The 14,782-nt window shown below is 41.1% G+C and overlaps 1 protein-coding gene across 1 annotated transcript in view; it reads right to left on the minus strand.

The window, feature by feature from the left end:
• ABHD12 (abhydrolase domain containing 12, lysophospholipase) overlaps positions 1 to 13,423 on the minus strand; it is a 34,978-nt gene extending 21,555 nt beyond the window's left edge. Inside the window, exon 1 of the mRNA XM_072410261.1 lies at positions 13,116 to 13,423. Coding sequence (XP_072266362.1) covers positions 13,116 to 13,285 — 170 coding nt within the window. The 5' untranslated portion in view covers positions 13,286 to 13,423. The remainder of the gene's footprint in view (positions 1 to 13,115) is intronic.
• Positions 13,424 to 14,782: the final 1,359 nt, after the last annotated feature.

Consider the following 14,782-nt stretch of genomic DNA (forward strand, 5'->3'; position numbering starts at 1 on the left):
CTGAAAATGTGTACACTTTATCAATAAGACAACCAGTGTTGATAAGCAATGTAGTTCATGGATAAAGCTGCATAAGCTCATCCGCTTTGTTTCTAATAAAAAGTCAGTTGTAGAATTTAATCTGTTGGAAAATAGGCCAACTCATTAAAGCATTCTCTTTAAACCCTGTGTCCACCGATCAGTAGAGTACAATGAGACGCTGGGCATGATTTATTAAAGCTCTCCAAGGCTGGAGAGAATATACTTTCATCAGAGAAGCTGAGTGATCCAGCAAACCTGAAATGAATCTGGTCCAGGACTGCTAACAAACAGCGAATACCTTTGAAGAAATCCATTCCAGGTTTGCTGGATCACCCAACTTCACTGATGAAAGTGTATCCTCTCAAGCCTTGGAGAGCTTTAATAAATCAGGCTCGCTGTATCATCAGTTTCCAGGTTAATGAATACAGAATGGACCAAAAGGAGATCCATATAGTGCTGGAGGCCACCCAAACCTACGTTTCATGTAGATTTCATGACAGTGAATTTTGTTAGCTATTCATTTAGACTGATTTGGCTTTGTAGGATGATTTCTTGTTGTTTTTGGTGAGTGTCCCATTTGGGAGATTTTTCTTCTTGTTCTGTCGTAAAGACAAACACATGCAGGATAACAGAAATTTTAATAGGGAGTGAAATGAGGTAAAACTTCTCAGATAGTTTTAAGGGGAACATTTGAAGATTGCCCATGCCAGCTCCAGTGACAACTCAAAAATGTTTGTGACCCTGATTTTTAAATACTTGCTGCGACAACTATTCAATCAATACATACAATTTAGTAATCTTACATAGGTGATAGCTTAGGTAGATAATATTTAGCATTCTGGAATGTTGCTGTATGGTAACAAGAGTTGACATCCTGCATTCAGCTTTGTTTGCAAAGCTGTCACTGGAAAGCACCACAATATAGTATAACCCTTCAATACAACATAAGCATAGGAAGCTGCAATGCTTTATAGAAGGTTAATATTTACTTTTAGATATTTAATAGAATGCAGAAGTGTGAATTATTTACACGTGCTAGTCACATTTTTACATCATATAGCTAGCTATTCAGGCCATTCTGTTAATGCATTTTCCAGACAAAAACCACACACTGCAAATTTATTATGTATTGCTTTAGGAATAATCTCAGGTGATTGGACATACACAAAGATGGATGCATTTCATGCTATGCTAGCCTATTTCTACTAATCAGCTACAACAGGTTTCTCTTTTTGTTGCAACCATCCTACTTCACATTCACAGCTTCCCTGTGCTCCCCTGCTGCTCCATTTCTGCAAGACTAGAGAAAATAGCCAGTAAGTGCATAACTCAGCCCCTTCACCACAACAGCACTCCTTCACCTTCAACACAACAGCACTGGTGTTCGGTCACTCAGACATCTATCCCCATACTTGGCAATGGAAGTGTCTTTAACTCTGTGTAAGCTCCAAGCTATAAGCTGCACACTGGACTCCATATCTTCTTTCTCAACCACTGAATGGCAAGGAAAAGGAGGTAAGCATATGCTGATGGGGAGCAGATACAGTTATAAGAGCATGTTATTTTGCTCCACACAAAGACCGAGTTAAAACTAATCAGTTGCCCTGTGTTGCGGTCACATTGCATGGTAGGAAATGGCTGTACTCACGTCACAATTAGTATAAATGTAATCGCACACTAAGGGGTCTACTTATAAATATTACATTCACTAAAACATTCCCTGGTGGAGAATCAGCTACTGCTATTAAAACACATGGCCCTGGAAGATTTTGCACCAGGGACTGTTTCAGTGAATGTCAGATTCACTGCGTTATAGGTAGACCTCTAAGTAAACTAAGTCAGTGGTTAATGAACTCACTATTATTAAAAGCCATTGCTTTTTAAAATGTAAACCAGTCTTCTGTCTTCTTGTACCACATTACATTATATTAGAAATACACATTCCGCACTGCAGCTTGCTACACTTGTTACAAAGTGGTTAGTGTTTCTAAGTTATGCAACTCTCATCAGCTGACAATGAAACATAGGGACTTGGCAGCAAGAAAGTGATGTATATGGGTAAACACATTAGACTAATGCCAACTGAGTGCGACAATGTAAAAACCGCAGCTTTCTGCAACTTGAAAAACAATACTGCATATCAAATGCAAACTGAAAGTCTACAAAAATAAGAAAATGATACATTTCACAAGACTAAAGGCAATAATGTTGCAATTAAGCAGATAAAACTACCATCATGAATAGAATATCCTTGGTTTTCATTGGAACAGAATATCCTTGGTTTTCATTTCCATCTCAAATTGACAACTGGGAGAGATGTTTGTACTATGTAATAGAAGCCACAGTTTTATTCCCAGAGACCCATGGATTCATTGGAAAAGGGTAATAAAATAATAAAAGATTATATATTAGGGAACTATCTCACTGCTTCAAAGATTCTCAAAATATCATCAAAATATCATATTTAAAATGGGGATAAACTAAAAAAAATATGAGCAGGTAGCTCATCTCTTTGTCTCTTCTGCAATTACAAACTTACATGTCTGCTCTCAGTATTCTCTAGAAATGTGTCTCTCAGCCTTTTAACATGAGGGAACACCTATCTATAACTTTCAGGTCTTCATGGAACCCCTTCTATAATTACTATATCCACAGCTATATGGATACATTTCATGCTATGCTACAGTACATTAGTGTGGTGGTCAGTATGAAAAATGCCTCTTACAATGGGCCTAATTTATTAAAGCTCTCCATGGCTGGAGAGGATACATGTTCATTGGTGAAGCTGGGTGATCCAGCATACCTGGAATATATTTTTGTCATTTGGTATTTGCTATAAAATGATTTGAATCCTAGACTAGATGCATACCACATTTGCTGCATCACCCAACTTCACTAATGAAAGTGTATCCTCTCCAGCCTTGGAGAGCTTTAACAAATCAGACCCATACTGGGAATAATGTCATCCCTACAGACTGCCAACAAAGATCAGTGGTATCTATTAAACTGACCTGAGAGCCACAAATTGCTCAAGGAACCCATATGAACCTCTGAAGGAACCCTGGTTGTGAAACACTGGTCTAGATTGTTCACTGAGCTGTGCATACATACGTGCCTGTATAAGCTGCCAGTGTAATTTACCCGCAGTGCGCATGCCTGACAGCTACAACGTTCCAGCCTGGCCAATGAAAATGGCTGAAGATCCCAAACACAGAAAAGAACCAGGAGACCGTCAGGGGGGTATATAACTTCAACATTTATTTTATTTAGTAAAATGAATTACTTGAATTTTCTTGACACCAACCTACAATCCATCTGTACAGCAACAATCTAATCAGCCTGGTGCACAGTACAATGCTGTGCATCTAACAGAGAGGTTCCTCACAAAAAAAAAAAGCAGAGTAATCCTATTGTTCTTCGTTATCCCATTACAGGATGAGATGGCTTTCATGCCAGTCCATTTTCCCAACAGCAAAGTAGTGGGTTAGTAATTAAAGGTTAGTAAAATGAAATGACTGGATTGCATAGTTTGGCAGGTATGCCTGGATTTTATGACTGGTTAAACAGAATCACAAATCACATGCATGTATTTCCACTATGTATAATTGTATAAATGTCCACTATGTATATAATGTAGAAAGTATTTGCCAATAGAAAAAGCAGAGCAGGAGGTTTACATTGAACTCTGCTAATAACTCATCACAAACAGGCTTGTTATAGATTGACAGCAAAACCTATCATTTGAAGAAATGCAAATATACACAAAGTGATAAAGAACAAGGCTTGCAGCCAGCATTTTATTTGCAGAAAAAGAGGCAGTGGCAAGTCATATACTAAGTAAACCCAGCCTAACACATTTCCTTAGGGTCCATTCACACTAGTGTTTTCCAATAACGCACACATCTGAGGAAAGGTAATGCATGGCAACACACAAGGCATGCATTGGTGTACTGAGCTGCCATTCATTGTAATGGCACCACAAATGCACCTTAGCAAGGTTTCTTAAGTTGTGGTTGTGTGTGGCCTTGTGGTGCTGTTCCAAAAATGCTGAATATTTTACAGAGGTGTGCGATCTGCCAACTTTGGCAACCCATTGATTTTATGAACCAATTTTAGTATGCGCATCACATCCCATTAATAGAGCTAAAAATTTTGTACAAAGTCATAGAACACACAAGTGGAATAGAAATACAAAAGAGTATTTCTTGGGCTATATTTTGGGCCATTCTATACTATAACTACACTACTAAGGGCTTCTTGGCATGTTGTTTGGAGCCTGGAGAGTGACCATTAGTGTGCTGTTAATAGGATGAGATTTACCTTGTTAAAGTATTGTGTGTTATAATAATTTATTATGTTTTATTACTTTACAAAGTATAATTTTTTATCCTTTCTTGCATCCTAGCAGTTCCAATCTCCTGAAACCTATGTGCAGCTACTTCCTATCCATGTGACCTCCAGGAATGGTTGCATGGCATTTCTCAAGGTTTGTTTCCCAATGGTGACAATACCCAAACATGCCTGCACAATCAGTCACATTAGTATGGTAAGTTACTGATACTATATGAAATGCAGGAGACAAAGTAATACCACAGAAGAGCAATTACGAAACAGGAACAGAGCATTGTCATCCTGAAAAGGGAAGAACTTGGACAAGGATCCTTATGGTTGCATGACCGCATACTGATTTAAAAAAATTAAAACATATTAGATTGTATGAGATTCCAATTTGTGGCTTTACATATACTTTAAATTGAACCTGTACATGAATTGATAAGGTATAATGCAACTTTAAAGGTAACCAGGAACATTTCTACAAAGGTTAAAATTAAAACTTCCAGTGTATTTGTTCAAAATTAGGCTATTACCCTGCATACAGGTGTCTTCTGGGCAACAAGTAAAGGAGAATCTTCCCCAAAAATACACTGATAAGAGCCTTAATCAGTCTTTTCACTATAAAAAAAATCGTTTTAGATGACTTGGGATTTGGGATTAATAAATGTTATGGGGGCAGTGATGTTAAAGTGAAAATTGGGACACAAAACACATGAAGTACACATCTGCAACATAAGCCCATGTCCACATGTGTTATCCCTAGAAATGCTGCAAGTAAAAAAACAATACCTGCTTAGTGGCAAAAATATTTTAGCTCCTAAATTCATGTTTTGGGATGACAACACATAGCATTTTGTGGAACAAGTGGAGTCAGTGCTGTCCAAGTTGTCATTTGCTAAACTACTCAAACCCTATCCCTAGTTTTTCGTTCACAACAAACAGGCTAATGGAACTGTAATTCCAGGAAATAGAAGGGCTAAATACAGCTAGACAAATGCAAACCCTGTAGACCAGTATGAACTATTCAGGACTTTACCACCTGGTTCTTAGTCTAGCTGCTCAAAAGCTTCAAAACTATTAGCTCTGAATGCCGGTGTGAGCAAGGTCTAAGATAGCACGGACATGTGAGCAGGTCACAGGACAGATCTCATATTCTGGCAAATTTAACAAGTAATAATTTGAATTCATCAAACAAAACACTTTCAATGATACATTTACCAGTCAAAACACTGGGATCATTGTTACAGTTTACATTAGACAGTTTGGGCAGTCAATAAATTGGATAAAAGCTTCATCAGATGCAACTCTCAGATCTATGGAGACTGTTAGACACCAACCAGTTGAAAAATCAACCTGTCCCCATTTCTACCAACCTATTTCCCTCATAGATAAGCAGCACCAAACATTGCCTGCAGATCTCACCTCTTCTCTCTTTCCCCTTGAATAGAGATAAACTTGCAAAGTCAGCAGAATTGACCTTGCAAGTTTATGGTGTGTTATGCAAGGCTTGAAAAAATTGCTGCCTTGTATGCTGATGACTAAAAAGCACTTGTAGTGAATTTACTTTTGAGAAGGCTTGTTGAAATCATTGCAGAAATAAATATTCTCTTTTAAAATTAAGAATGTACTATACAGCAGTGGTCCCAAACCTTTTTGCAGATCGCAGTCCACTAAATTCACGGACTCTGGAACCCGCATTCGCAGGGACCTGTGTGTCACTCAAAGGATAAGAAACTTCCCCCATAGTGACATCATGATGCCAAAAACCCACCCACTCTCCCATTGCTGGTCTGGGCCTGCAATGGGGGAGCGGGTGGGTTGTGTCCAGAGACACAACCCGCCACCGTCCTGAGTCTGTGATGTCTCTTGGAGACATGGTCCACCGCTCTGGCCGGTGCGCCCCCTCACCTGGTGGTCCTTCTCCTGACCCCGCTGGTGGGTGCACCGGCCAGAGCACCCCACTGGTGGATTGGGGACCTCTTCTATACAGCACTACGTTTAACTTGTAAATAATTAGTTAAAATAGATCAGTGGTTTTCAACCAGGGTTCAATGAAACAACAGATTTCTTCCAGAGGTTGCCAGGGGTTCCTTAAGCAATTGTCAACTTTTGCCTCTCAGGTCAGTTTATCTTGATCTTTTTGGCTATCTGTAATGGTGACATTTTTCCCACTAGCCAGAAATGTAGGAGGCATTCTACCCACTGACCCCCACACTGTGAATTGTGTAATAATTATAGAAGGTTTCCTGAACACATGAAAATTATTTCAAAAGTTCCCCCCATGTCAAACATGGCAAGGTCAAGGAAGGTCCAGAGGATGCATGTGAGCTGTGGGTAATGATATATTTGTCAGGGGTTCCCCAAGACCTGAAAGCTACTATAAAGGCTTTCTCATGGTAAAAAAAAAGGTCAGGAAGGGCTAATATAGAGTGTTTGTGTTGCGTGTATTAGGTGGGTGTATTAAAAACTCAGTCGTGTCCACCGTGTGACTATTACTCGCACCCTTACAGTAATTAGGTGTCTCAGGCTTTATGGAGAGTGCTTGGATTGGCCCATAGGATCCTGTAACCCTCTAGCCTTAGCCCTAATATTTACAACAAAGAAGTGTTCTGACTTGATGGGCACAAAGCACCCCATCTTGGTGTAAACAAGCCCTGTAGTGAAATACGTGTGAAGTCAAAGGATACTTGTAACTTTAGGACACACCAGACAACACTGACAGATAAAGTGTGCAGTGTGGAACATCTCAGATCAGTAAAGAGTTCCGGAAAAGAATCAGGGAAGGTTACAGAAATGTGACAACAGCCTTCAGAGCATTTAGAAAGAAAATACAAAGGTTAAAGATGGAATTTGCAAGTTGCTCAATATCCTTTAGGCAAATTAAGCAGCAAATGCTGTCCTTTAATGATTACACATAACTGATCAAAAAACAATAGGCCGTACTTCAGTGTGTCTAAGGTGTGCAAAAGAATGTATTGCACAGTTAATACAGATTTAGAAAGGACCTGTGTTAAACTGGACTATGACCAGTGACCAGGCTACCCTATTGTCTGAGATTGTCTTGCACAAGCATGCTACCTGTCTGTGCACCCAACAACCCCCCTAACAGGCAAAACAGCTATGGAGACTCACAATAGAAAACATTCTGACTGACAGCTCTTTAATTTCTAAGCTTCACTGCTTTAGGAAATCCTGCACACGTTATAATTACAATCCATCACAGGCTTTCCTTGTATCACCAGCTATAGCAACATGCAAAGTATTTTTGGTAACGTGATACGTATTTATCAACTTTCTAGGTCAGATTTGTCACTTATTTTCAGCGGAAGGGCTGCACTGTAACCGTCACCACTAGCAGTTATAGATACAGACACCCTACCACCTTATATTTGTGTACATAAATTGCACCTAAGGGAGGTTTGAATTAAATTAGTTTAAGGAAGTGCAGGAAAATACACCCATGTGCACATATCCTAAAAAACATAATTTCATGGAAAGGTTTTATTACAGTGGGAGTTTTTAACGGTATGCCAAGATCAGATCTTCATTATATTGCGCACACTGACACTGTAAGTATTCGGGTCCTAAAAATGGGTCTGGTGCAGTCTTCAGAGGTGTTTTGGCAGTCCATTCATAATTACTGGGCGTCCTTGATTTAATGTAAGTTAGAAGGGGGCATAACATATAGTAATCTGCACGCATTACCACATCAAACAAAGGCGACAAAGATACAAAGTCTTAGAATACTTTACTACACAGCGGGCATTTCAGACATATGTTGAGCTGCAGCGCTTTGCCACAGACTCAAACATGGTCAGACATCTCCCATCCATCAAGCACCATGATCTGCTTGCGGCTGTGGCAGATCATGGTGCACTTCCCATAAATGACAACTCACTTTTGACGAGTTGTGTCTGAAGTTTCACACTTCTGCCACGACCATACACAAATCTGGTAACCTGTGGTGCACTTTGCCTCTGTGTGCACGGCACCATTATGCTTTGTTTTGGAGCGGCCAAACGTGAGGTTTCATATCGTGCGTGTGAAACGGTCTTAGGTAGCAACAGAAAAAACAATAACAAAATGTAAAACATGACAGGGTTATTGATTGATATTCAAAGTTAGGATAAGTTCAGACGGGGTAGAAACATTAATTCCTAAAGAGCTCTTATCAACTGGCAACTTGGCAGCCCCAACCAATACAGTGGTTCCTAATGAACCAGCATTTGAAAATTTCGCAGTAGGTGGTACCATTTAACCTGCTGAAAATGTTGCATACATTACAATGCAATATTGCAGCACACGCAGTGCATTCCCTATTGATGCACTGGGATACTTTGTTTCAATTCCAACATGGCATGCTACATTGGTAATGAAGCAACACAAAGCTGAAAAATCCATGGAGACTGCTCAATTGCTTTCTATAGAAAGTTTTGGCAGCAGTTCAAGTGCTTCAAATGCGCGTGTAAAGGGTATCTGATGCATTAAATCTGCCAAATAAATATATAGTTATATAGTACAAAGGCTTAGCTAACAAAATGATTGTAGAATTTCAGCAAACTTTGTCGTGTGAGGGTCTACCTGACCAAAAATAATAAACTGTTTAGGACCTTGCAATATTTAGAGTTGTTGGCAAACCTAAGGTTGATTGTACAGTCAGATTGCAATATGTTTGACCATCCTAAAACTCATTTTACAATCAGACTAGTGGGTGACCATGCTTCAAGGGATTATACAATAAGACTTAGGTCTCTCCGGTCACAGTACGGACAATTGCATTGAAAGTATTATGGATTAGTGGCTGGCAAGTCAGCTAATGTTCTGCTCAGTTAAGGATCATGCGTAATCAGAGTTAAACCTGACATTTAGTGTAGGGAATACAAACTCCTAGGTTAAAAATTACAGTTTTTAGATTGCACATAATAAACCCAAGATCTGAATGTTGAGAATACAAAGATTTATTATCATTACACCTTGTAATTTTTTATTGCATTCAATGGTAACGAACCAGAAATTGTTCCACAGATGCAGCTACAGTACAGTAAAACTTAAACTTGTTTGATTTCACTGCAGCTGCAAAGAACCGCAAAATAGTAATATAAGAACATCAGTGTACTGTTTATGTTTAATAAATTGCCCCCCAAAAAATGGCTTATAATAGTCTACAAAAAATGATTTTTAGGTATTTAGGTGTAACCACACTGTAAACTTGTATTAAATAAAAGTCATATAATCAGGATTGATTGAGTGTAGGCAAACTTATATTGCCTTTGTAAAGAATCAGATCCTGCATTATCATATCCAAATATTAGCATTGTATAGAAGAACAGAAATGATTGCAACACAACAGAGACAGCGTCTTCAAAAAACGTATCAATTTGTCCTCATTGTCATCCAATGACTGAGTGATGTAGGACGGAATATCTATAACATACACTGTGCAGGAAAATGAGCTGATGCTAGAAACCCTATACAGAGTTCAGGAAGAGAAACCAAGACAAAAAGCTTACTTTGTGATGACTCAGGCCTGAATAATCACTCTGGTAGTGTCACTGAATATAACAGACTCTGCAGCTTCAGCTTTCTCATCACACCGCTTCAGTTCAGACAGCATGTGATGGCCTGACACTTATTGAACCGCAAAGTTTTAGAAACTGAGAATGCCATTAAGAGGTGTAAAACTAGATGTGTAAGTCAAACTTGCCGGGTACCTCTATAAACAAACATGTCTCTACGTGCCCAGAAAACGAAAGCAATGCAGGGCCATTATCATGCATAGCCATATTGTAAGAAACAAAATAGAAAAATATTTTTAAGTTATTGGACAATATTTGCAGACAAGTTTTTGCAAGTCAGATGACTTTGTGTTTGGCTTAACTGACTTGTACTATCCATAACTGATATGTACTATCCATTACCTGAAAAAAAAGGTAACGTGTGTGTATATATATATGTGTGTGTGTGTGTATTTCATCAATATCATCCAGTATGTGCAACAATATGATCTGAATGGTTAGGATATTGTCGTATGTCACTATGGGTGTCCTCTGCCTTCCAATGTTCTGCAGTCCAGGGTTAGGTTCACTTACAGATTGGGTCATTTTGATCTATTCTGCTATAATTGAATATATATGTGCAGATTGTGATCTAATCTGCCATAAAGGAAAACAGTAAAGCATTGTATCTTACTGCATCACCAGCAAACATTTTCCGCACACTGCCCAGTGGTTTGGTTTAGATCAGAGGTAGGCAAACTCCGGCCTAGGCAGTATTCTAGTCCGGCCTAGTTATTTATTGTTTGATCCGGCCTAACTAAATTGTCGCGTTATCGCGAGTTCCCGCGTTATCATGGATATCATCGAGTTCCCGCACAGTAACCCCAATTACTATGCCTAAAGAGCAGAAGCAACATGTAGCTACCAGTCTCCGGAAGGTTGACCTCGAACGTCAGGTCTTCAACCCCGAATGGACTGGCGAATTATTCTTCGTCCTACGCGGCAACAAAGCCCTGTGCGAGCAGCTGTTCTCCAAGATGAAGTTTTGTAAGAACAAGCTGCGTTCTCAGCTCACTGACAATCACCTTAATGACATTCTGTTGCTGAACTCCTCATTATTAGAACCTGATATTGTATCTGTCTCTAAGAACAGGCAACATCATGTGTCTCATTGATCATACTGTATTTTTAAATGTAAAACCTTTCCTTGGACACCTGGTTTCCTCTGGCCTAGTGTGCCTTTTTGACCTCCTGAAATGGCCCAGTAGTCCAAAAAATTTGTTGACCCCTGGTTTAGATGGATGTATCGCTATGTCAATATCATTGCTCCCAAATGGGTAGCTGGAATGTAAAAAGCTGCTGCTACACAGCCATTGTATAGTTCTACTAGGAGCAATCAAATCCTGGAAAGTTTTCCCCTTCCATCCAGCATGCACATTCATGTAATAACTCAGAAGTCCAGGGAATCACCTGAAAACATTCATCTAGATCAGGGTTTCTCAAGTGGGGTTTCCTGGCATCCTAGGGTTCCTCATGGGGATACTATGGGTGAACAATGAGCAATTTGTGCCTCTGATGGCAGTTACCACTGAAACTAATGATCTTTTTGGCTATCTGTAAAGGTGACATGCTTCCCAGTGGCCAGTAACGTAAGTGATCACCAGGTATTGTATAAATGAATTGGGCATATCATAAACATGGGCAGGGGTTTCCTGTGACCTAAAAGATATTTTGAAGGCTCCACCACATTAAAAGGGTTAAGAAATATCTAGGCTGAGTGAAGGTACAATAATGGATCTGCACAGATCATAGCTTATACAGTAGTCACTAAAGTGATTAGTTTATTATGGATTACAATGCTCCCCCAGGGCATTTGCTTTGGATAAATGTGGGCAGGGCACAGTGACTGTGCCTCTCATACCTGAGCAGCAGATAACTGAATAGTCAAATATATATGAATGCAACACTTTGAGTGCTCTTACAGTAAAAAAAGACTTTTTGGACTTGAGAATATCCAAACAGATTATAAAAGTTTAACCTTAGGCTCCTTACCGCTCTGATTTTTTGGGTTTTTTCAATTCTTCAATTTATTGTTATTGTAAGGTCAGCTTTTCTCAAACTTTTTACCCCAAAGTAATGTCCAGCTCTGGGGAACCCCTGCTAAAAACAATGCATTGGGTCCCACTGGGGCAATATGTCCCTTAATTTACTGGTCAGTCTGAAGAATGTTCCCATTTCAGTGGTGGTGTGAATCCCAAACTTAACGACAGCACAAATGATCTCTGATGCCATTCTGCTGGCACTGCCAACTTATCTCAGGAACTCTGCAGGCATCAGAAAAACGGAAAGGTCAATCTGAGCACAGGTCAAGGAACCCCCTGGCAACATCTGGAGGAACCCTGCTGGGGAATGGCTGATAGACAACAGACTAGTATTCTGATCACTTGCCCCCCACAACTGATTTGACTCCAAAGTGTCCTGCCCCATCCAGGACTGGACCATGAAACGCACCAGTCTGAGATTGGTCTATAAGGAAGTGACAGCCCATTGAAAATAATCACCTTGTGGGGTCTGGTAATATGTGGGCAGGCGTACCCTCTTGTGTATGGCTGTGTGGGTACTCCTTGTCAGGGGGTTATGTGGGTACTCCTTGTATAGAGCTGTGTGGGTAACCCTTGCGAAGGGTTATGTGGGTACCCATTGTGCAGGGTTATGTGGGTACCCCCTGTGAGAGGTTATGTTGGTACCCCTTGTGTAGGGTCGTGTGGGTACCCTTGTGAGGGGTTATGTGGGTACCCCTTGTATAGAGCTGTGTGGGTAATGGGGGTTATGTGGGTACCCCTGTAATGGGGGTTATGTGGGTGCCCCTTGTATAGAGCTGTGTGGGTACCCCTGTAATGGGGGTTATGTGGGTGCCCCTGTAATGGGAGTTATGTGGGTACGCCTGTAATAGGGGTTATGTGGGTGCCCCTTGTATAGAGCTGTGTGGGTGCCCCTTGTATAGAGCTGTGTGGGTGCCCCTGTAATGGGGGTGCCCCTGTAATAGGGGTTATGTGGGTGCCCCTGTAATAGGGGTTATGTGGGTGCCCCTGTAATGGGGGTAATGTTGGTACCCTGAGCCCCTGTGCCAGCCATAGAAGCAGCAGCTCCCCCATGCAGTGCAGGGCACAGGCAGCACACTGCAGTAAGTTGCAGCACCGGGATGGAGCCCCATGAAGGTGAGGAGCTCTGCCCCCTCCATACACAACTCTGCCCCGTCCTCACCTGCCGAGCCTCTTCATCCCCTTGCTGTCGCAGTCCAGCTCCGGTGGATAATGCCCCTTTGTCCCCTTGCTCCCCGGTATCCTCAGATTCTTCAGGCGACACTCCCTGTCCAGCGGAGCGGCACCGAAGCTGTCATGTTCCCGGGCCCCAGGCTCGGCTCTCTTTCTCATCCCTGGGCAGTGAGGAAGGCTCGGCTGTCAGGTTGCGGCAGCTCTGTCAGAGCCGGGCTGTGCTCATTAGTGACTACTGGAGAAGTACACACAGCGCTGCCCTATTCCCTCCCCTCAGCAGCAGCAATACAGCTCCACACACAGGAGCCGCCTCCTCCATCGTGACCTCCGAGCAGCCAATCACAGGCCAGAAACTGCCTGGTAACCAGGGCTGGCTGTCCCCTGGCTCTGTGACTGAATACCAACACACAATGCTGGGCACTGCCAGGTTAATGTATTTATATACTGGCCAGGGGGCATGCCCAGGGTGATGACCAGGCATGGGTCACCTGCACTGCTAGCTCCCAGGGGCTCAGTGACATGCCAGGCCTAGGTTATTGTTACCAAAATGTTACCATGAAACCCACATACCATCATACAGCAATTATTTCTGATGGCCAGTGGCTGCAGAATATCACAAATGTAGCGTATGGCACTGGCAACTAAAAATAGAATGCACATTTATTAACTATGTATTAGCATGAATGTACTATAAATATTTGTTCCTATGTATTATGTTACATTATGGTAAAGCTGAGCTCCAGGCCGATATAAATGACAAATAATGCTGCTCTGTAATCATTAAAGTGTAAAATGGCTGTAAGTGACACTGCGGAGGTATCATGCAGACGTAACACAACCTCTGTCTGCAGTGTATGCTCATCCGCCAGTGTTGTGTTACAACTTGGAACAAATGCAACACTACTGCACATCCTCACATCGAGGACTCCAGGTCCGCCAATATATAACACACACATTAGTTCTGGTCATTCCTTTATAATGACAAATGGTGAAAAAGTCTGTTGTCATGATCACACTGATGTGCCTCTAAAGCAGAGGTGTCAATCTCAAATACACAGGGGGCCGAAATTAAAAACATAGACCAAGTCAGGGGCCAAACTTGAAATGTTTTGAAAAAATTGAGGAAGTTTACTACTTCATCCATAACGAACAGAAACAAATCCCCTCTACACACACTTTAGGGTTGAAAAAACTAATTTCTATCCATCTATGCAGCCTGTGTGTTGTTCATCCTCTCACATCACAAGTTTGTCTGACACTAATTATTACACTATGCAGTCTCTAATGGATTGAAACAAACACAATGCCTCTGGTAGTCAGGCACCATGTGATCATTGCCTAGGCTTTGTGTCACATGATGGGTATACAGGAATAATGTCTATGTATTGCATGTATTGAAAATGATGATGTGAGGTGGTAACGCGGGCATGCAGACCAGATGTAGTTCATTTTTGGACTTTTTTGGGGGCCAAAAAAAAGGACCTTGAGGCCAGAGTTTGACACCCTCTAAAGGGGAAAGTCTTGCATAAACTATACTGTTCTCAATAATTACATTAGAAAGCATGTTGTGCTGTTCTAAGAGATCCAATATTAAATGACTTTCCCTTTCGACCTGTACTGTGCTGGTTGGATCCAATTCCACCACAATCTCATTTA

Source organism: Pyxicephalus adspersus, chromosome 4, assembly GCF_032062135.1.
Source record: "Pyxicephalus adspersus chromosome 4, UCB_Pads_2.0, whole genome shotgun sequence".
Classification (NCBI taxonomy): Eukaryota; Metazoa; Chordata; class Amphibia; order Anura; family Pyxicephalidae; genus Pyxicephalus; species Pyxicephalus adspersus.